The sequence below is a fragment of the Dicentrarchus labrax genome, unplaced genomic scaffold, assembly GCF_905237075.1.
Source record: "Dicentrarchus labrax unplaced genomic scaffold, dlabrax2021, whole genome shotgun sequence".
NCBI lineage: Eukaryota > Metazoa > Chordata > Actinopteri > Moronidae > Dicentrarchus > Dicentrarchus labrax.
The window spans coordinates 10075835-10093385 of NW_026136720.1; the positions used below are offsets into that span (position 1 = coordinate 10075835).

Genomic DNA, 17551 nt, shown 5'->3' on the forward strand with positions numbered 1-17551 from the left:
GGGGGGATTTGGACTCATGACCTCAGTATTTATAAAAGCCCTGATTATAGGTGGCTTAATGGAGCTTAACTAAACAGAAAAACTAAATCCAGCTGCGACTGTAGATCCTCCCCTCTCCTTAACGAACAACCAAATTAATGTGTGTGTGGGTATTCATACACAGGACAGATATTCTATTTATAATAAATCAACTGTTTACATAGAAGGAGATAAACCCATGTTTTTAAATACTATTCAAATTTATTTAAATTTTTACTGGGCTAGTATAACAAATTAATACAAAGTACAACTCCGTAGACATCATAGATTGTCAAAAAAAGTAAAGTACAAAACGCTTGAGGTAAAACATCGTTTGAAAAAGATTCAGTTAAAAAGCCCTTATTAAAATTTAAATTCATTTAAAGGTAAAAGCTCACTTTACACTATCTAGCTGTCCTAAAAACCAACAATGCACTTTTATTTACAAGGTAGTGGTGGTGCAAAATACAGTGTGTGAGACGACATTCAGTCAAAATGCTCATGTCTTTGTCAAATGTAAACAATAAACATCGTCATTATTCCTCAAACTCCCGCTGTACAGAGCTAACGCAGAAAGAGCAAATGCTGTCACACTGATGTTTGCTCCAAGAAGAGAATTTTGCATTAGACGTCTATGACAGCCGCTGGCAATAAAAACAATTCAACAGTCCACATTTTTATAAGATGTCATACAAAAGTGAGAGCAGAAGACGCCGTTAACTGTGTTACTCCCAAAAGGCAAGACAACAAAGCGTAAACAGAAAATATAAAACTGCCGTAAGGTTCAAAATACACATATACAAAACAAATCCATGATAAATATGTAAAGTTTCTGTACTTTTTTCGGTGTAAAATGGTGGTTCTCACAACCATTTCCACTGCGTGAAAACCTCATAAACTCCAATTTTGGTTATTTTTGTGATTTTAACTTCAGTTGAAGGTTTACATTCTCCTCTGTGGGTTAAGATATAGTGTTGATTATGTTGTATATTTGTGATATTGTCAACAAATCTCATGAAAAGTCTGAAAGTCATAAAATCTGAATGATATTTTGTATTTGTTGGGTGCTATTTTAAGCTGCGGATTAATACACATTTTCAGGCAGCAGGATGGTGTTTGTGAACTGAGAAGCATGTCAGTGCAGCTGTGTGGCTCACTGATGTTAGTGGCATCAATTCATGCAGATTTTGGTCTTTTTCATGGGATTTGTCGTCAATAAGAAAATATAGAACACCACCAGACTTATCTCTTAAGACCATTATCTGACTTGAGGATAAAAAAGCTTAGATGAAGTCGTAACTACAGCGTCCTGAAGTTGAAAACCTGGTAAAAGTCCTTAAATAACAGTTCCACTGCTGTGTGTTTTTGTTGGATAAAAGGTTTTCACTCACCAGCAGTGGTCTTGGAAAACTCATCGAACTACAGTCAAAAAGGAAGATGGTACCCATTTAATGAAATGTAGATTTCTTTAATCTTTCTCACAGATTTTTACCGTACACGCTGGGGTTGGGGGGTTTTGGGGGTGCTGCGTTCCTAACGGCAACCGCAGCTACACAGTGCTCTGCCTGCTCTCACGACCGTACCCCATAGCCTCTGAGGAGTGAGGTGGGAAATCAATAAATATCCCATCTGAGTCTGAGTCTGCAGACTCTAACACTTGTCCAATTATGGTTTCAGGGCTGGATGATTCGCTGGGCGGCGTGGAGGATGCACCTTTACTGAGATCAGTCATTGTGGTCGTGGCCTCGGTGCCGTGGAGAGCTCCTGAGGAATGAAGGGGAAGGATGGAAGGAGACAAAAGAGGCAAGTCCATGGCACTCGCTCCCGCTTGTACAATCCCTGTGAACGACAGGGTGCTGGATTAATATGGATTATGACTTTAAGATTATTGTTTTTTATGCATAATAACCAACAACCAATCTGTGTCATACCGTTGAACTGAGAGCCCACACACAGTCTGTGGGAGGAGGGGCCAGACAGTTCAGGTCCTGAGGCCAGGTCAGCGTAGGCCAGTCCTTGTTCCTCCAGGCATGATATAATCTCACAGGCCGAGTGGCGCCGGATTCCTCCACTGCCAACGGAGCTGGCATCTGGGTCATACTCAGCCACCGGAGTCAGCAGCAGAGGGATATTGTAGCTTTTCGATCGTACCACAGGGTTTTTAGACGGTTGATCCGCAGACTTGGGCCACGGTAAACACTTCTCTGAAAGACGAGAGGAAAAGTAGGGAAGGTGTGGATTAATTAATGTTCCTCGTCAGACACATGACATTATTGTTCTGTTTTTTTGGGTTCACGCCCCGCACTGTCTCACCCAGGACACAGCAGTGAGCCTCAGCGCCATCTCCAGAGTAAAGTCCGTGTGTGCCCAGGTAAGGCGAGACCACCTTTTGAACCAGAGACTCGAGCCTCAGGTAGTCGTCATTCACACCGCGTGACTCGTGGACCCCCTGAACGAAGAGACGGGCATCAAAGTGTGAATTTAAGCCTCCAAATACACCAAAATATTGTTTTTGTTGGGCTGAACTAAAGCTGCTTGTTGGTATAATAATAATAACAACAATAATAACAATAATAATAATAATAATACTATTTAACTACAATTTTGATAATGAATTCACAAAATAAGTCAGCGTCTCAAATGAGTGTAAATTGAATAACTTTGTTTCTTATGACTGTAGATCAGACACTAAGCAATAATAAATAATAATAACATACAATAAAACAATATTAGGAATAAACAATAACAAAAGGAGAATATTTGACATGTTATAGACAGTAATACTTAAAAAATAACAACAATTGACTGATTGATAGGGATGGGAATTGATATGATGTTATTTGATACCAATACCATTATTGATTCTGATTGTGGGTCCAATTCTTTGCCGATTCCCTTATTGATTCCTGATCAATAATCAGGTCTACACAGGTTTTCAGCCTACAGTGCAGCTGTTTTATTATCTAGTTAGTTGTAGTTTCTTCCTCTCCACTACGACTCTTATTCATACTCATATTTAGCAATGTGCGAGTGTCAGAAAAACATGCTGACATTAATTAAAAGGAATTAAAAAGCTCAGGGGTGATACGATTCTGATGGATCGGACAGTTTGGAACCGGTTCTCGATCCCCATCCCTACAGACTGATAATGAAAACAGAAGATTCAGACCTACTGGTCACTTTATTCTATTAGAAGTTAACCTAGTTTGGAAAAAAAAAAAAAGCTTCTCACAAATCTCAAAGATCAAAAACATGATCTGGAGCTGTTTTCTCTTGTTGGGAACAGAAAGAATAAGCAAACATTGAGTGAGGAAACAAGCTATTAGGTTTGCTTGGTGCCTGCAGGCCTACCTGTAGGATAAGCAGCATCTGTGTAACAGAGGGGGGCACTCGGGCCCGAGGTCGGGAGAGGGCGTCCTCTAACTTTACACTCAGGACTATCGTGTTCCTGAAGTGAAGCAGAGCTAGCTGTCGGACAGAGGGCTCCTTACCCTGCACACATCAAGGACACAGAAAGCGGCAGAACTGAGCACACATGATAAAGGTTGGATATTAAAGTTTGTGGAAAAACCAGCTGACTCTGAAGGTGTTTGTGTACCTGGACTGGATGGAAGATGGCCTGCAGCATCGAGAGAACATCACAGAAGAAGAAGTCCCACGTCTCTGCCAGAGAGTCGAGTAACTTCTGACCTGCATCAAAAATAAAAGACATTAAAGCTTAATTCGCCGGCACAGACTGCTGCAAAATGTATTCAGACCGTATATCATACCTTCGTAGAACCTTATTTTGTCCCGAAGGATGACCATGCCTTTTGTCAGCAACTGGTTCTGTGACATTAAGTGAAAAGATGTCATTAAATTCAAACATCATACCTGTCAACTGTCAACTACTGTAAAACATCTTCTGCTGCCATATATATATATATATATAAATAAATAATATGTCTATTACCTGAAGGTATTCTGTGAAGAAGGACCCCAGCTCAGTCTTCAGCAGATGCCTGAGGAAACATAAGATGGACAGTATTCAACCATTAATAGCTGTGCTCTCATTTCTGTGTGAATAACAACTGTTTACAACCTGGATTTAATTCCACGTGTGTGTAATTACATGAAACAGAACCACAGGATGTAAACAGATCTACTGAGCGCCCTGTTTTCCTGCATTATAAACAAGAGTTTCCTGCGTAGTTGAAGAAATGTGTCAACCTCCTCGTGGCTTTTCTGTAAATGGAAACGTAGGCTATAATGGAGGATGATGTGATAGAAGTGATGGGTCTGGTTCGGCAAGATAATGAGATATCTGGCAAGACCACATGACTCCCCAGGCCAACGTGCAGTACACTACGCACACAAACAAACTCATTCACAAGAAAACAAATGCAGGACAGACTGTAATTATTCTACTTATAGCACAAAATGACACAGACAGTCTAAAATAAGGATGTTTTTCTTTATATTTGTGTGTGTGTAGCTGTTTCTGTGCCTGTTGAAACCTACCGGACACCTTCATTGAGGGTGTAGAGTTCGTTATCTGCCAAACCTTTCTTCTGGAAGACTGCTATGACAGCGTTGTGGATGCTGCAACATAACACACACACACACACACACACACACACACACACACACACACACACACACACACACACACACACACACATTATTATTCAAAATGCATTTTCAGCCACTACCTCTTTTGCACCTTGTCTTTTGTGTACCTGTTCCAGGTGGCGTTTGCTCCTGCTCTCTTCTGCTTCTCCCCTCTGTCCTCTGGTGAACTTTTCTCACTCTTCCCCAGCTCGCTGAGGCTGGGAGAGCTCATCAACTTCAACCGGTGCAGAGTCCTCATGGGGGAGATATGGAGGAAGTGGAGAGAAACAGAGTATGCACTAAGTATCGGACAAGAGAGAAACAAGGTCAGGCTATGAGCCGACATACACAGAGACACAGAGAGGAAACACGAGGAGAGAGCTGGAGGGGAGGAGAGAACATAAGCAGAGTCTGAGAGAGAGATAGAGTACGCAGAGGGAAAAAAAAAAGGCACAATGACAATACAAAGAGCGGCCCGGTGACAGAGGAGGAGAGAAGTAGGACAGAATGATGCATGGTGAGAAAGGCGCAGCACGTTAAGAGCAGGATGGGTGGAGCCAAGCCGAGAGGTGGGCCACCGCACTGCCCCAGGTCTCAGAAGAGGAGAAAACAATAGCACATGCACTGATGGGGGCATACTCTTCCTCCCTCTCTGCCTCTCTTTCAGTACAATACAACCATTGATGCAAACAAATATTTATGCAGAGCACAGATGCCAGAGGAACTGCAGGGTAAGCAAACCGAAGCAATTGGGACTTTGTTGTGCTTGTCACTGTACAGCGAGGAGGAGGTGGAGGAGGAAGTCGTCCGGCTTATTGACAGCAACAACAGGGATAGGAAGCAGTGACACAATGCAGACAATAAAGAAGGTTTTCCTGCTCTCCCGTTTTCAGCACAGCTGGTGCAGGACAACAAAAGTCAAAAGTAGTGCAGTGTGTGAGACCAACAGATAGTTTGAAGCCGATACTGATATTTGAGAGTCTAAACATCCTGTTTTTATAGCCCCCTTAAATAACTTTAAGGTTGCAGAAATCATCTTTTTCTACCCTGTCTGACAGTATGATATATATATTGTGTATCAGCTTGTTTTTACGACTGCATTATTACAACAAAGGGAATTATTCTGGATGTTTTGTGCATCTTTGGACATTTTGGGGATCTCCATTAGAATTTAAAAAGACAATCTTGACCTGCAGGATTCAGGCTTCTGTTTGACTGTTATGTATTCACTTCCTTTGAGGGGTTAGATGAGAGGGTTGATACCACTCTGAACATCTGGGCATTAAATATGAAGCTACAACCAGAAGTTGATCTGCTCAGCTTAACATAAAGACTGTAAACAGGGGGAAACAGTTAGCCTGGCTCTGCTTAAAGGTTAAAAAAAGGGAGCTATGTATCATATCTCCATGAAAACTGCCAGGCAACTAGCAGACAATCCAGGGAGTCACTGCACCCGGCAAAGAAGTGCAGTCTTTGCATGGATTTAAAAAAAATAAAGATACAACATGTTAATGAGTGAGCTTTATATATACCTTTGGACAGAAGCAGGCTAACTGTTTCCCCCTGTTTGCAGTCTTTGTGCTAAGCTAAGCTAACTGGCTGTAGTTTCATATTTAATATTTTAGTCACATTTGATTCCCAGGAACTGACATAAGACCTTTATTTGTCCCAGAGGGGCAATTAGTTCTACCGCAGTAGCAATAAAAAACAACAACTAAACAATAACAACAACACAGGATGAGACATACAAATAAAAAACTCCACACATACACAGATATAGGAGGAAAAGGTCGAGTACACAAGTGCGTTATCAATCTGCTCTTCTAACTCTCGCCAAGAAAGCAAGAAACTATTACTTTAAAAAAAAGTCTGATAACAATATATCAGCCAGTATTGGTTGAGCACAAAATGTACATTTTGCAGTTGAAAAATAAACTTGTCAGCACTCTCTGGTGGACGAACTACGTAACAGAGACTCAAACGTATCTGTACAGACCTTTATATCATATATACTGAGGATATATCTGCTGTTATTATCAATACATTGGCCCCGTCGGTCGATATGAAACAATTTCCCCTCTAAGACACACGATTCTTTTAAATCCTAACTCACTGCAGGACCTTCACAATATTAAATTAATACAGTCCAGAAACTCTCTACTGACAACAGTAAACAACAGACCCCCCACCCCCCCCACACACACACCCACGTTCACACAGACACAGAAAACATCGAAGGCAAGTTTACAAACTGATGAGATGTACACACGAAGGAAGTGACTCAATCAAACATCCCGCCAGGAGATCATTATCATTAGGGTCAACATGTGTTCAGTCGAAGCTCAGCCGCCTAATGAAATCTTCTGGGAGCAGAGACGCTGGGATTTTTATGACTGCTAATTAATATTTCATGCATTTTCCAGGATGCTGTGAAATTTTAATTCCCAGGAAGTGAGCCTCACCTCCTGATTGGATGCTCACTGCTGCTGTCCATGTCTGGGCTCGGGGGAGGGGCCGAGAAGGTGCTGAAGTTGAGTGACAGCGGTCGGGAGGAGGGTCTGGAGGAGGGCCGGGAGGCGTGCCTCCGCCGGAGTCCATCAAGCATCTTCAACAGGAGAGGGGAGATAATGGAGAAATGGTTATTGAAGATATGTATTTATAAATATATACAAATAATTAGTTTGAAACAATGCGTGTGTATAGTTTGATTTCCACATTAAAATCCTTACAAAGGCAGCTACTCTATACCTTCGAGGATTTCACAGGGTTTCAGTGGGATCGTTTCGGCCTAAAATGGCAGATTTTACTGCAGCTTTTCTAAATAATTTTTATGCATGTTGCAGTGTTTTAAGGCATTTTTTGCAATTAAATTGCAGGAGAAAGTGAAAATTGCCAAAAAAAAGGTTGTGTTTTTTTGAGTAATTCAATAAAAATCAAAAGGAAACGCACTGTTAACGTCGCACATGTCTGTGTCTTCACAACTAGAAACAAGTACGTGAGCTTGGTGACGTATGGCTCATCGTTTTATGTAGGAAACTACAATAATTGGTCAAATAAAATTGTAAGGTCGTGCAGAATTCACTGGTTGAATTTTGTGTTAACTGCTGCGATCACAAACATTGCAGCCTCCTGGAGGGACTGACGTTTTCCTGCTGGACACAAGATGTCTCCTACACTCACTGTGAAGTTAGTGTTTGTGCACTGCTGGCTTTCAGTTTCTACATCACATCTGTTTAAGTTTCGTACTGGACCCGGATTGACCTCCAACCTATTTGTGATGTCACAAATCATGCTCGTAAGGCCCCGCCCCATTAAAAATCTGATTTTCGATGAGCTCAGAGAAACTTTCCACTTTCAGCAGACGAATGTAAAAACATCCTTCTAGTGTCAAACTCTGCTCATACATCAGTCTGCACAGTGAAGCTCAAACATCCGACTGTAGGAACAGGAATAAAAAACAAATATTATTGAGCAGAGGGGGACTTTAAGGTTTGACTGAAGGTAAACATGAAGCGAACAGGAGTGATCCAGCAGCTGTGTGAGGCATCAGTGAAACATGTCTGAGGCTCTGAAGGAGTCACAACAGCTCTGCTACCATTTAGAGACAATGAATGAAATGAAGAAACAATGAGACAAAACAAAATTTAAATCAAACTTACGGTCACACGGACGCAGGAGAAAATCAAGCCACACATGTGTGACCTCCTTAAAGGAGTTATAGTGTTAAATTAACTGTGTGCTTTCTGTTTCCTTCTGTTATTTCAACACATTGGAACAATGTTTTGCAATCAGAGCTCACCACCTACGCCCCAACCACACCACAAAAATCAAGAGAAGGGAAGAAAAGCCTGTGTGAGCACGTACAGTATGAGTGATTCCTGGAAAAGGCCACAAATCCGTGCATGAGCCTCTCTCTTGGAGTATGACAATACAGTATTATAAGCTATATTTGGGTGTCTCCCCATAGAAAACATTGCACATAGTAAAGCACCATCCCCTGGTCAAAGGGGGGAACAACAGTCTGGGGCTGTCACTCCTTAGACAAAGACACAACACAAGCCTCTTTTCACTGCCACCCTGCCATGCAAGTGATAAAATGGGTGCCTGGTGTGTCTTCAGAGGAGCTGGCCTGCAGTTTTTTTTATTACAGTAACATCTCAGGCAGAGGCACAGAGGAGGCAGACTGCACACTCCTGTCTGCCCGACGTGCCATGCCACGCCAGTCTGGGCATTTCTGCTTTTGTTCACCCCTCCTCCTTGTCTTTCAGGGGCGACTACAGTCAGATCGATGCCACTTTTAATTTCTATTAGTCTCCATTGCTTGTTTTTTTCCTGGCCTCGTTTCATATAATAATCGACACAAGGCAGCAAATCTATCTATCAATCAATCAATCGGCCCAGACACACAATCAACAGTCCACGTTTGTCCTACAGGGAGGAATGTACAGCCAGTCGTGCGTACGTGGAGGTTTTTCTATTTTTTTTCTACCTGTGTGGAGAGAATGAGGCAAAGTATTACAGTAAACAACGCAGCTGTGTTGTTCACATACACACACACACACACACACACACACACACCAGGGCTGCACCATGAAGTCCACCTATGGATGTAAACTGTATCATAAATGGCCACAAAGTTGCCGTATGTCATGCGCCTCTGCCCGCCCACTGTAAGCCCTGCACTCGCCGTACCTTATCCTGTCGTGTTGTTCCTGGAGGGATGAAACGATCATGTAGTACCGATTGGGATGTGGGTTTTTTACCGCCCGGGGCTCATCGGCGACGGCGGCGAGGCTCCTCTACTGTTCCCCGCCGGTCTGCGCACCCACTCGGGCATCAGGGTGCAGGCGGATGGAGGGTCTGACCTGCGGTGCGGTGGAGGGGGACTCATTCATGAAGCATGCACCGCTCTCTCTCTCTCTCTCTCTCTCTCTCTCTCTGGCTCGCCCCCGCTTTGTTTTGACGAGATGCAAAGAAGAAACCTGGTGCGCGGCCACGAGCAGCACGTGTACGCGCGTTGTGGTTATAGTTGTATGCAAAAGAGAAAGAGAGAGAGAGAGAGAGACAGAGAGAGAGAGGGAGGGAGAGGGAGGGAGAGGTGGTGGTGGTGGGGGCTGGCAGTCAAGAGAAAAACACAAAAGCATGAGTTTCATCATGCCCTGGACATGCCTGGATGTGTTTTTACTTTATCAATCAAGTATTCAAACACAAACTAAGAGACACATGTATCATCTTAACCTCCACCCTCCTCACATAAAGACCTATCGGTGTATTTGCACTGTATACGCAGGTGTGTGTGTGTGTGTGTGTGTGTGTGTGTGTCGGTGTGTGTGTGTGTGCAGACGCTGAGAAAGGCCCTCCTGTGTGCATGCATGTCTACATAAACAGAGTGGGAGGTAGTAAATGCATCATATCCAACACTGACCCCAATCTATGCGGGTGTCTCGCCATCTGTCAAAGCTAAGCAGGAGCTTTTTTTTTTTTTTTTTTGCTTTGTAGATAATCGTCCCACCCTGTTTCCACGCGAGTCTTCATGTAAATAACCGGGTCTCGTGAGAAACTTCACTGGTATATTAAAGAAATAGACGCAAGAAGAACATTTGCATACATGAGTTGCCTCCTGAGTGTGTCAGAATTACATGTTTTATTCGGTGGATAAATACAGATTTGCCAAATTATGACGATTTATTTAAGTAAAATGATAAATAAAGATGTGATCATTTATTTAATCTTATTACACGTGTTATTCAGAGTAAAAAAATATGTGAAAAGACAAAAGGGTGGGCAATAATGGGAGTCAGATAATAAAGTGGAGAAACATCTTTCTACATTTATTAATATAAAATAATATCAGAATTAACAGTGTTCAGTATTATGAGTTTACAATCACTCCCAGTAACAACAGAGGAGATAAATAAAGTCTATGTCAGCAGTGAACATCCTCTTCCTCCTCTTCCTCTTCCTCCTCTTCATCTTCCTCACTGAATTTTAATATCTGTTGATGAACGTAATGTTGACTTCAGGTCCGCCTCGGAAATTCCCAATTCTGGCACCTTCAGAGCGTTTAGGATGAATTTCTACATGAGACACATTTTGTGATTTGTCTCGTTTTAATTTGAGTCATTGGATTAAATTACACAGAAATATTAAAATGGAAAAATAAGAAAAATGTTTATGGAAAATAAACAAACTACTGTTGAACATAATTGTCATTAATATGGGCATTAAAACATCTCTATCAATCATTTATTGATGATCCTCGGTTATAAGCCCCAGTGACTGAATGGAGAGATTTGTTTTATTTTATTTCTTGTAAATATATTCTGTAATATATATTCTGAACACACACTACTTTCTCCTGAACTGGTGACTGCTTGGTGTGTTTGGTGTGAAGTGTTTGATATCTTGAAGAAATTTGGGATAACACACAAAATTGTATCTGATCAACAACTAATTTAACCATGGGAAAATTTCAGTTTCAATTAAATGAGTTTCATTGGTATGTTTATATTACCAAAGCAAAATTATATTAACACTTACAAAAGCAACAACAATAATAATAATAATAATAATAATAATAATAATAATAAGACATGTATAAATGAGTACATATTGTACAATCACAAACTCTTGTAAAAAGAACATTGTAACACAAATATGACATTAACAAAACAACAAAAGTAAATTTAAAAATTAAAAACAAGAAGCAGCATTTTAATTTAAACCTCAGCTTGTGAAGCAAGAGCTCAAATATTTAGCTGTACAGATGAGATCTACAAGCAATTATGTTTTTAACCTAATAGATATTCGTCCTATTATCTGCTTGGGATTCAAATTCTGTATATTTGTGGGGAGTTTTGGCGGAAGAATAACACTCAATAATAATTTCTAGAAACTGTGTCGCAGTGTAGCGTCTGGGTTTGTTAGTTTCCGACGGACCCTGAAGGCAGCACAAACTCCAGCTTCCGGGTTTCCGAGCGGGAAGTTCAGATGTTCTTGTTGTTCTTGTTGTTCTTGTTGTTGTTTGCTAAAAAAATGTAACAACGACTTAAATGCTCCGTTTACCTCGTTCAACACACAGATAAAAAACACCTTTAGAAGAAAGTTTAACTGGTGAGTTTGTATTTATAACCATTAACTAATCGGTGGCTTGCTTGAGACCTTTAACGTTAGCTTCACTTGTTGTTGTTGTTGTTGTTGTTGTTCTGCAGGTTAATAATGAAGTTACCATCATGTGTGTTTTACTTTACTGCCTTTAGAGCTCTGCAACCATGTCCAGTGACGCAGAGGAGAGGAGCAACTCTGCACCCAAAGGTTTCGGACAGGTAGGAGTACAGGAGTGCAGAGCCACGTCATAATAACCAGTGGCACCTGTTGTAGACGAAGTGGGGTTACGCTTTAAGTTGTGGCCCCCAGTTTTTATTTAGTTATTGGTTCAGTAGGGTTGCACAGTTAATTGGAATATTATTGTAACTGGGTGCAATATCCAAATCACAAGAAGCTGCAGTTTGTAGGATTAAAAAGGTAAAATGTGTGACAAACAACAGTTTAATGAAGTATAATGGAGTATAATAAAGTATAATGAAGTATAATGAAGTATAATGGAGTATAATAAAGTATGATGAAGTATAATGAAGTATAATAAAGTATAATGGAGTATAATAAAGTATAATAAAGTATAATAAAGTATAATGGTATAATAAAGTATAATGGAGTATAATGAAGTATAATGGAGTTAATAAAGTATAATAAAGTATAATAGGTATAATGATGTATAATAAAGTATAATGTATAAAGTATAATGAAGTATAATGAAGTTTAATGAAGTATAATGAGTATAATGAAGTATAATGATGTATAATAAAGTATAATGAAGTTCAATGAAGTATAATGAAGTATAATAAAGTATAATAAAGTATAATGGAGTATAATGAAGTATAATGGAGTATAATGAAGTATAATGAAGTATAATGAAGTATAATAAAGTATAATGGAGTATAATAAAGTATAATGGAGTATAATGAAGTATAATAAAGTATAATAAAGTATAATGAGGTATAATAAAGTATAATGGAGTATAATGAAGTATAATAAAGTATAATAAAGTATAATGGAGTATAATAAAGTATAATGAAGTATAATAAAGTATAATAAAGTATAATGGAGTATAATAAAGTATAATAAAGTATAATGATGTATAATGAAGTATAATAAAGTATAATGAAGTATAATGAAGTATAATGAAGTTTAATGAAGTATAATGAAGTATAATAAAGTATAATGGAGTATAATGAAGTATAATGGAGTATAATGAAGTATAATGGAGTATAATGAAGTATAATAAAGTATAATGGAGTATAATAAAGTATAATAAAGTATAATGGAGTATAATGAAGTATAATAAAGTATAATGAAGTATAATAAAGTATAATGGAGTATAATAAAGTATAATGGAGTATAATAAAGTATAATAAAGTATAATAAAGTATAATGAAGTATAATAAAGTATAATAAAGTATAATGATGTATAATAAAGTATAATGGAGTATAATGAAGTATAATGGAGTATAATAAAGTATAATAAAGTATAATGGAGTATAATAAAGTATAATGGAGTATAATAAAGTATAATGGAGTATAATAATAAGATAAGATGTTCCTTTATTGATCTCCAGTAGGAGAGACACATGAGCATAGGGGAATGTCGTGCAAAGAGTTCAATAAAGAATAAAAAAATAAGAATATTAGAAAATACAGGACTATAATGAAAAAAATATATATGCAATAAATCCTGACATTTTATATCACATATTCTTGGAAACTTTTGGATCAACACACAATTTTAAATAATGTTACTGAGGAGATTAAAACTATATATGTTTTATTTTTGAGAGCTTAGTGTAGTAAGAATATGAGGAGACAAAATGGGGGGAAAGTAACTAATAAATTAAACTCAGATCCTTTTTCCTTTCCTATACGTGGTAAAATGAAAGGAATATACACAGCAAGGTGCTCTACAGTGGACACAGTACACAATAGCACAGGGTCTCAGACCTCCTTTATCTTCAATATAAAACCTCAGTCTCTCCAGATGTAATGTGTCTGTGCAGCCACAGATCATATGTAGGTATATATTATCCATCCTTTTACTGTGTTGTGGTAAATGTGTTTGTTTTTGTTTTTATTGTGGTCAGTGTACCTACACAGCCGAGGAGTACCAGGCGGTGCACAACGCTCTGCAGAGGAAGCTGGGACCAGAGTACATCAGTACCAGAGTGGCTGGAGGAGGACAGAGGGCAAGTCTTTGTTTATGTCTCTATTGTTTTCTGTTGTCACGTTGCAAACAAGCGAATTCATGTGTGTCTGTCAGCTGGGTTAAAGTAAATTTATCATCATGATTATGCACAAATGTGTATTTTCTCCAAGTGGAAACAATATGGAAATCAGATAGCATAAGAAGCACTTATTATATATATAACCTTGCTTCTGCCTCTCTCTCTCTCTTTCTCTCTACCGTCCACCTGAACCGACTCTCTCCAGGTGTGCTACATCGAAGGCCATCGTGTAATCAGCTTGGCCAATGAGATGTTTGGATACAACGGGTGGTCTCACTCCATCTCTCAGCAGAACGTCGGTACGACTCACAGCTTCTCGTTGGCGGTAAAGTCGAGCCCGTTGCCACAAAGTCCGACTGACAAAACACTTTGTATCTTTACAGACTTCGTCGACCTCATCAACGGGAAGTTTTATGTTGGAGTCAGTGCGTTTATCAAAGTGCAGCTGAAGGTTTGTTTTACTGTATTGATTGTAACTTATATTTTGTTTCACGACCCTCTGTTGCTCGTGTTGTGGGAATTTATATATAACCAGATGTGGGAATAATCTAAGTATAAATACTGTATTTAAGGTATCCATTCTTTACTTTAGTATTTATTTTTCTGAATACTTTGTACTTATATAAATATCTGTACTTTCTTACCTTTTTTAAAAAAAGGCTTACTTTAGTTTGAATGCATTTGAGGGGAATTGTGGATTTTGATTTTGCCTCATTGCACGCCTTCCCAACATCCAAAGCTGTGCATGTGACGCATGACAGACAAGATGAAACAGACATGAGAGGGAGACTCGGCCATATTTGAAGTTTCAGCTTTGCACAGAAAACATCTGGTAGAAATGTCCTTCAGAGAAACCAACAGAGTACTTTTTAACTTTTATACTTTTTCACTTTTTCTTGAGTAAAGAAGTTGAATCCGTACTTCAACTTTTACCGGAGTGTTTTCTATTTTTGCCACCTCTGTCTGTAACTTGTGCTTTTTCCCTCCAGGACGGGTCGTTCCATGAGGATGTCGGGTACGGAGTCAGTGAAGGACTGAAGTCTAAAGCTCTGTCACTGGAAAAGGCGAGAAAGGAAGCTGTCACTGATGGCATGAAGAGAGCACTGAAGTACTGGGATTAAAATTTTTATGGCTTATCAGTCTGAAATATGAAGGAAAAACTCATTTAGAACATACAGTATTTCTAAAATATGTTTTATTCTAAGAGGTTTGTTTGTTTTGTGTTGTTAAGATGCTTCGGTAATGCCCTTGGAAACTGCATCCTGAATAAAGAATACCTCCTATCCATTAATAAAATCCCAAAACAGGTCAGATTCAGTATTTAAACTTTAAGCTTTTTTTTAATTTAATTTAAAATTTCTCTGGATGCTGAATCTTCTTCTCCCTCTACACAAAGCCTCCTCCTCCTCTAGACCCAGCGAAGACTAAGCGCTCTGAGGGTGAGCCATCAGTGGAGAAGGCCCGGTTCTCCAGTCTGGTCCGGGAGGAAAAGCTTCTATCTGCAGTGGGTCCTAGCAGGATGCCGCTGGAGCCCAGAGTCCTCAACCAGAACCAGAACTGTTCAGAAGTTCACACTCCTAATGTTGGTCCTGCTCCCAACAGGGAGAGTGAGAATGTCGGCTCCAGGTAAACAGCAAGTGGGTCTAGTTTCTGTTTTAATGGCACTCCTTCATCTCTTGTGCATCACCTGCAGTGTATTTCCTCCACTTCTTCCTCTTCTCCTAAGAACCATCGTGGGCTCGGGGGACATTGTTGGGTCTGAGGAGCACACAGACCCCAAACAGCTGAGAAAGCTCCGACAGCAGCAGCTTCAGCAGAAGTTCAGGGAAGAGATGGAGGCCAAGAGGCTGCAGCAGAAACAGGATCAAACAAAGTCTGAGGACACAGAAGTCGCTATTGGACCAGGAAGTAAGTCTTCACTCTGTTTAAAGGTCTGAAATTCAGTTTTTTTGTCAGTGTGGCTGCTGTGGAACGATGCTAGTGCTCCTCCTTTTTAAAGTTTTGGAAAGGTGGTGAGAAAGTTTCAGGCATCCTACTGTAAAGTTCCTCAGTCACCATTGTCTTTTCTAAATGTTAACACGTCTCTGATCTGATCTAAAACTGTTACCGGCCAGCGTTAAATATACATTATGTTATAATGTGTAGAATAATGCTGTTATATTACATCTTTTCTGACATACTGAATCACTCACTTCTGAAATCTACAGCATAAACCGATGTATCTTTCTGTTTCATTAATTAACAAAAGGTCCATCTAAAACAACATGTTACTGGCTACAATAACCAAATATATCAGATTGTAATGTGCGTAGAATAATGGAAATACACATTACTTGCCCTTGTTTTGATGGCAGCATTATATATCAGCCATCGGTCGCCCTGCTCTCTAAATATTGGCAACTGAAAAACCCATATCGGTCGACCACTGGATGGTTTTCCTGCAATAAATTTCTCCCTACTTACAGTAACACTGTGAGATTGTTCACCTGCAGAACAGCAGACAGAAGAGGAGGCTGTCACATTTAATGCCACAAAATAATTAAATGTCCTGTTAGTGTTATGCAACAAGGCACAGCTTGCCAGAGTCTGTTTTCATGCTCTGATTTTGAAGCTTTGCAAGTAAATTAAATGATTACTCTGACATTGTCTCACAGGCTGGGTTTGTCCTCCAGGTTTGAGACTGTTATTCTTAACTTTTAGGAGTATAAATGTGTTTTTTTTTTAATCTCTTCCTGCAGGTAATGAGGGTGTACCTGCGTTCAGTGAGAGCACCTCGGCTGGACACAGGAAGCCCAGCAGCAGGGACGAGTATTTAGCAGGTGCTGTAAGCCACCACCAGAGGGCTCAACATACATCTTTTCACCAGCTTCACTCAGTCTTTCACTGCTCTCTCTTTCTCTGCAGATGATCCTGAGCTCTGGGATTTCACTCTGGATGGGATTGAGGAGCTGAATGTCCCTGCAGGCGGCCCACCCTCCAGAGGGCTCAGGCCCAGCACGCCCAGAAATCACCAGATGCAGACGCGCAGCAAGACCCCTCAAAGAGCCCCGGGAAGGCCTCCAGAGGAGGCACCGTCGTACGGCAGGGGACAGGACTGGGCTCAGTCCAGACCTCAACATCAAAACCAGTATCAGGCGAGACCAGGTGAGGATTCATGAGAATAGTCACTGATCTGTTGGTGGCTGAAATTTGAGTTTTTAATCTACTTTTTCAACCTTACAGGTGAAATGTTGAGTCCGTACAGACAAGGACAGTACATGAAGAAACGCCGACTGGACACTTGAGAGTTAATGTTACTGTTGCACAGCTTCTTTAAATCCTTTAATGTTACGTTTGTTTCATATTTATTTCAATGTGAAGTTCATTTTGTAATGCTGCTATATCTGATATTTGGAGAAATGTTATCAGGTTTTGTAAAAAAAATAAAAACATGACCACAGAAGTCTGTCAGCTGTTTTATTATACATGTGTACATAAGTATGTATGTGTATATGAGACAATACTGTAATACAGGGGCCATGTTCAGCCCTCCGTCCGCCTCTCTGGCCTGCAGCATAATGTCAAAAAGTAATAAAATCTGGCCACAAGAAACGACCCCTTCATATACA

At 39.9% G+C, this 17551-nt stretch overlaps 2 protein-coding genes across 3 annotated transcripts; one reads left to right on the forward strand and one right to left on the reverse strand.

Moving 5' to 3' along the window:
- Positions 1-220: 220 nt before the first annotated feature.
- prr5a (proline rich 5a (renal)) lies at positions 221-8366 on the reverse strand. 2 transcript variants are annotated; one of them, XM_051382960.1, is made up of 11 exons: positions 8268-8366; positions 7071-7213; positions 4737-4862; positions 4519-4599; positions 3971-4019; positions 3789-3846; positions 3617-3708; positions 3370-3510; positions 2332-2467; positions 1950-2222; positions 221-1857 (listed from the first exon to the last, which is right to left on the reverse strand). In XM_051382960.1, exons 1-11 carry the CDS (start codon positions 8301-8303, stop codon positions 1568-1570), a joined length of 1425 nt encoding a protein of 474 aa, XP_051238920.1. In that variant the 5' UTR covers positions 8304-8366; the 3' UTR covers positions 221-1567. The 2 variants fall into 2 exon arrangements, with proteins under 2 accessions (XP_051238920.1, XP_051238919.1); XM_051382959.1 differs by lacking the exons at positions 7071-7213; positions 8268-8366 and having other exon boundaries at positions 4737-5271.
- Positions 8367-11554: 3188 nt separating this feature from the next.
- On the forward strand, positions 11555-17385 carry rad52 (RAD52 homolog, DNA repair protein). The gene is made up of 12 exons (XM_051382962.1): positions 11555-11721; positions 11868-11933; positions 13803-13904; positions 14149-14242; positions 14327-14394; positions 14933-15051; positions 15175-15250; positions 15340-15569; positions 15670-15851; positions 16682-16762; positions 16848-17087; positions 17166-17385. Exons 2-12 carry the CDS (start codon positions 11880-11882, stop codon positions 17225-17227), a joined length of 1308 nt encoding a protein of 435 aa, XP_051238922.1. The 5' UTR covers positions 11555-11721; positions 11868-11879; the 3' UTR covers positions 17228-17385.
- The last annotated feature ends 166 nt before the right edge of the window (positions 17386-17551 follow it).